The sequence below is a fragment of the Poecile atricapillus genome, chromosome 6 (assembly GCF_030490865.1).
Source record: "Poecile atricapillus isolate bPoeAtr1 chromosome 6, bPoeAtr1.hap1, whole genome shotgun sequence".
NCBI lineage: Eukaryota > Metazoa > Chordata > Aves > Passeriformes > Paridae > Poecile > Poecile atricapillus.
Genome location: NC_081254.1, coordinates 5,736,686 through 5,742,463, shown reverse-complemented (window position 1 = coordinate 5,742,463; position 5,778 = coordinate 5,736,686). Strand labels below are relative to the sequence as shown.

Here is a 5,778-nt window from a genome sequence, read left to right as displayed (position 1 = left end):
GGCACCGGGATGGGGCCGAGGGGCGTCCGGGACCGCCCCCTCCCGCGACACGCCCCCGGGACCGCCCCCAGCACCGCCGGGACACCCCCGGGACACGGCGGCGACACCTCGGGGACAGCCGGCAGGCGGCATCCCCCCACCCGCGGCATCCCCCAAAAACAGCCAGTGTTCCCTTGGGGACCCCTGACACGCAGCCCCCATCGTCTCGGGGACCCCCAGCACCCTCCAGCACCCTGATCCTTCCATCATCTCCTGGTGACAAACCAGAGCGGGGTTGGGACAGAGAGGGGACTGTCACATGCCACCACCCCAGCCGGGTTTGTAGTTTTGGGGTCATCAAGGCGCTGCCGGCAGCCCTCAAAGCCAAAAAGTGCTTTTCCTTACCAGAAATGGGAGTCAGGGATGTGTGTGATGGAAGCCAAATATCCCATCTAACCCTGCCCTCTGGCAGCTCAAAACCATTCCCCCTCGTCCTGGCACTCCATGCCCTCGTCCAAAATCCCTCTCCAGCCCTCTTGGAGCCCCTTTAGGCACTGAAAGGGTCTCTAAGGTGTCCCTGGAGCCTTCTCCACATGAACGCCCCTTGCTCTTCCAGCCTGTCTCCATAGGAAGCACCAGGACAGCTCCAGGTCTCAGAGCCATCCTTCCTTGCTCAGGTCATTCAAACTCCTGGGAAATGAGGCTGTTGCCCTCCCAGCTGCTTCCCAGCACCCTACAGGCACCGTGGTGGGCTCTTGCCATGGCTCAGTACCAGCAGCTCCAGCAGCTCTGGTCATCTCCTGCCAGGAGCCCACCACGGCACAGAGCGAATCCCCCAGGCGACTTCAGGCTTCCCTCGCTGCCACGCCAAGATGCTATTTTAGCTAACCCCGTAAAAGCCCAATCCTTTCAGCTCTCACCTGCCTTCCCACATTCCATTCGGGTTAAAGCAGTGGCTCTCGGAGCCCCTTTCCCCCAGGTAGGAACCCCCAACCCCACCTCTCCCTGAGCCGCCCCGGCGTTTCAGCCTCGCCCACACCCAGCACCATCCACGGCTGCCCTGGGGCTCCAAACCGGTGTTCGTAGGACACCGGTAGGGCGAAGGAAAAGGAGAAAAAACGGCATTAACACGTTCACTGGCACCGGGAAAGAGAGCCAGGAATGTAAACGCAGCCCAGAGCTAGTCCGAAAATGGTAACAGCTGGAAAGAAGGGCTGGAAAGTTTGCTCGTCGGGATCCGAGATCCTAGCCAGGCTCCCAGCATCCAGCTCAGCCAAAATACCCTGCCCTCAGCTGCTCTGCCGCATTTACAGTCCTAGACTGAAATTTCCTAACTTTTAAAATTGATGTTATTTTAATTGTGCCTTTTAAGATTCCCAAATCCAGAAGCTCCTTAGGGAGGAGCACAACAAAACCCAGGGAAACACGCGCACGTGCACCCCTCACTACAGGGGCTTCGGCAGCCGGGATTAACACATAAAAACACCCCCAAAATCTGGGAGGGAACCAGTTGTCACTGGCATTGCAGGGGCAAAACCAGACCCAGGGAAAAGAAGCTCCCAAATGCCTCGTCAGCAATTTTCCTCGCCGCGCTCCTCTCCGTACGCACGCTCCAAATTTCCCTGACGCTGCAGAATTAAACTGCTGCAATTATGAGCAGAATCCACGGGAGGTCATGGCAGGACCACTCCGAGCGCAGCCAAACCAGGGTGCTCCGAGAGGACTCCCCCCCAAAACCCTTGGAAACGCCCTCCCGGCTTCACCCCTGGGATCTGAATGCTTTGGGAATGTGACATGGTGCTGCGGTATTTCACATACAGAGCTGAGCTGTCCTCGAGGGATGCATCCCCAAGGGATGCTGCTGGTTTGCTGGGGCACCCACAAAAATCTGGGGCCCATCCCTCAGCGCCCTAGTGAGGGTTTTTGCTGCTCAGACCCCTCCCCAATTACAGTGGATGGTATAAAAGGGACTGACCTGGTTTAAAATTTTTTAAAAATACATTACAGTGTAATGTATTAACATCTATTAATGGTGTCCTGTCCCTGAAGGGTTCAAGGCCAAGGGTGGTGGACACCATCCACTAGACCAGGCTGCTCCAAGTCCCATCCAACCTGGCCTTGAAGACTTCCAGGGACGAGAGACAGGACAAATGATCGGTTTGGGGCAGTTTTGCACGTGGGAGACCTGTGGGAAAATCAGGCCTCTCTGCATGTGACATTTTGCGATTTAACTCTCAGCTGCTGGTTCCGGGTTTGACCCTTCCCTGCCCTCTGGGCATGACTCCCATGAGGGGAGTTTGCTCCAAAGGGAAGGGAAAATCCTCCCCACCCCCTGAATCACAGTCCAAATCACCTTGATTTAGAAGAACCAAAATCTTTATTGATCTCACTGTAACAGCAACCACTGGCGAGAGCTTTTCTTCTCCCAAACACCTGCTTGAAGAGACGGTAAAAAACGACAGAAATCCCAAATGGATCCCCTGACTAGCAGAGGAACACCCCGGCGAGGCCAGGCACTCCCTCCCTGCTCAGCCCCAAGCCCGCTTACAAAAGAGAACCGGGAGAAAGTTGCTGGGATGGGGAACGGAGACACAAGGAGGTTGGGAAAGGGGGCATTTGGAGAAAAAAAATAAACAATGACAACAAAAAGGTTTCCCTCCAGCTCCTGTCCATTAAGTCACGTTGTCCTTGGATATGGAGTAATTATTTTTGGCTAGCAGAGCAGGTTTCCCAAAACAAGCAGCTGTGCTGAGGGCGCCAGGTCCCTGCATCCACGGTGGCCGTCCCCGCTCCGCCAAGGATGTCCTCGCCCCTTGCCCCTCCCTCGATCCGAGGGCCTAACCGACCTCCTAGGATCTTGGCTTCAAGGAAAATATATCTATTTATATATAATATATATATTTGTGTGTGTCTTATCACCACCCACCCACACGCATATACATATTGCTACTCGCACTCACTCACTCGTGCGCCTACGGCGGCCGGGCTACCGCGTTCACCTCACCTCCCACGTGAGGGAAAGGATGGGAAAGACAACCCATTCCCTGGGGTTGTGCTTTTGCTTCTTCCTCCCCCACCCCCAAAAAACGAGGGGCAGCCCCCCCCCCCCTCCTTGTGAGAAAAGCAGCTGGAAGATGGGAGCTCGCCACCAGCGCCGCCCTGTGCCGAACACACCTAGAGAAATAAATTACGGGATGGAAAGTGCACAAAGCCTGTGGGATGTCCCCCCTTCCCCAGCACGGGTCCCCCGGGGCTGGGAACCGAGGTGGGGGGCGACCCCGGCGAGGGAGGGAGGATGGATGGAGCAGGCACTCAGGTGGGGGCTGATAAAATGGCACTTGAGAAGGTTGTGGAGCTGGTGATGGCTCCCAACAGGCAGTAAAAAAAAAATCAGAACCGGGGGGCTGGTGGGATTGGGGGGGCACAGCCTGACACTGCGCGCAGCCTTGCCCAGCGCCGCTCGTCAGGAGTCGCACGGAGAGAGGGAGGGAAAATAAATCCCGTGGTGGCCACGCCATGGCAGGCTGGCAAAGGGGAGGTTAACGTGGAAATGCTTTATCCACGACACAGCATGATCCGGCTGGGAGAAATCCCATCCTGAAAGCTGAGCAGAGGATGGCATCGATGGCAGCACCCTGCGAGGAGAGCACCCCATCCCTGCGGTGTCTGGCGAGCCCCCACAGCCCCCAGGGACACCCAGTGATTCCTGAGACATCCAACGGTGCCAGAGGGATCTCCCCCCTGTAGGATTCACATTTTAAACGGCTGGGGGGGTAAAAAAAAAATACCAAAAACCCGAGCACTACAAAGCACTTTCCCAGAGGCACTCGGCCCCAGCCCAGAAAAAGTCATTGGGGGTAAAGTGCCCCTTTTTAGTACCAAATATAAAAGCAAGGGGGCTCTTATAATATATGGCTACATTGCTGTGAGTCCTGGCTGGTGGGTGGGGGACACAGCCCCTGGCTGGAGGGCCAAGATGGAAGAAATCCAGGTAGGAGAGATGTGGACACGCTGGCTGATTCCATCAGGGACTATATGGGACCCTTGGAGCACCGAAGGGAACGGGCTCCCAATGCTGTCCTTTGCTGAATGCCAACACATCCCAAGGAAACTCAAAATATACCCTCCCCAGGGTGCAAGCAGCTGCATGATTTTAGGAGTGATGTTTCCCCCTCCTCCTGGCAGGGCTGCCCAAATTTTCCAGGAGAAGGGGGCAAAGCGGGTGACACAGCTCCAGAACACACCAAGCTGCTGGCAATGGGAGGTCTGGGTAACAAGAGGGGAATTTTGGGGGTGGGGGGTGGAGGGGCACGAAACAGCAGAAGAGGCAACGGGATGTTTTAAAAAGAAGCCTGGTGGGGATCAGGCTGTTAGCCAGGTGGAAGAGGAGGAATAGGGCCGGATCCAGAAGGGATGCTCCGTCCGGCACATGCTGGGACCAGTCACCCGCAGAGGGAGAGAAGACAGAGCTGCACTCCCCCCAGAAAAGAGGGGGAGGAGGAGGAGGGCGGGGAGGGGACGCCGGTGGGGACCAGTGCCACCTCCGCCTCGCCGGGACGGATCCTGCTAAGCCGAATGGGGGGTGCACAGGTCTGGGGAGTCGCTGCCTCTCCGTGGTTCCTGCTCAGATATCCATCTCGAACTGAGCATCGTCCCCTGGCGAGAGGCAAGGAGAGCAGCGTTAGGGGCGTCATCCTCCACCCCAAACCCCTCCTGTCCCGCCCCAGGGGTCCCTTACCCATGGATGGTTTGCCCTCCTGGTGGTTCAAGCTGTTGGCGTCCGCTTTGGGCTCCTCGCCGGCCTCGCTGGGGCTGGTGACGCCGGGAATATTGGGGAGGTGACAAGGCGGGGTCTTGGCCATGGGGGAGTTGCGGCGGTCCAGCAGGAACTTGCGGTCGTAGATGATCCGGGTGCCTGGGGGGGAGGACGGGAGGAGAGTGGGGGAATCCGGTTCGGCAGCGCTTGTTTGCCGAAGGAGTTTCCCAGCGGGACGGGCGCCCGGGCCAAGGTTCTCCGCCAAAGACCGGCGGGGAGGGCTGGGGGGTGCGCTGTGCCGCCGCTCTGCCCGCTCTTATCTGGGCGCGACAGGCGATAATTCGGCGCTGGCCAAACACCCCGGCGGCAGCTGGGTCCCGGCTGCCCCGGCACAGAGACCTGGCAAACTCACGGCAGGGCTGGGAACGCGTCCCGGGGATGCCGATGGAAGCGGCACCCCCAAATACCACGTGTCCCTGTCCCCTGCACAGGGACGAGGCGTGTCACGACCCCGCGGAGCCGGGGCGGGGTAGGGCCGAGGCACCGAGCCCCCGGTGCCCGCGTCCCACCGGGAGCTTCCTGCCAACCCGTCCGGGGATCCAGCTGCCGCCCCGCCGGGACCCTCCGCGCCCCCGGAAAAATAATAAACCCCATCTCCACGCGTGTGCGGCGAGGAGAACGGGCCAGATCAGCGCCATACAGAGGGGACACAGCCTCCGTAGGCACGCTACGCCCGCGACACGCGGCGTTCGGGGTGGCGGGCTGGCCCGGGCGCGCTCCTCCGGAGGCCCCGGCGGGCGCGGCGCTTTTACCTCCCGGCGTGGTGGAGAAGAGCGTCCCGCCGGGGGTGGTGCAGTAGTCGGCGGGGAGCTGCGCGGCGTCGCTGAGGGTGACGGTGCGGGTGGGGATGGCCCGGCTCTGGCTGGGCTGGCGGCCGCCTGCGGACGACATGGCCCCCGCTCGGCGCCGCGCTTTGTCCCCGCCGAGCGGCGCGGGCGGAGCGGCCCCGCCCCGGCCCCGCCCCGGCCCGGCCCCGCCGCCAG

General features: G+C 59.9%; 1 protein-coding gene across 1 annotated transcript; it reads right to left on the bottom strand.

Annotated features, from left to right (window-relative positions):
- Nucleotides 1–2,337: 2,337 nt before the first annotated feature.
- EIF4EBP2 (eukaryotic translation initiation factor 4E binding protein 2) lies at nucleotides 2,338–5,746 on the bottom strand. The gene is made up of 3 exons (XM_058841335.1): nucleotides 5,548–5,746; nucleotides 4,718–4,894; nucleotides 2,338–4,635 (listed from the first exon to the last, which is right to left on the bottom strand). The coding sequence occupies exons 1-3, from the start codon at nucleotides 5,684–5,686 to the stop codon at nucleotides 4,604–4,606; spliced, it is 348 nt and encodes a 115-aa protein (XP_058697318.1). The 5' UTR covers nucleotides 5,687–5,746; the 3' UTR covers nucleotides 2,338–4,603.
- Between the last annotated feature and the right edge of the window lie 32 nt (nucleotides 5,747–5,778).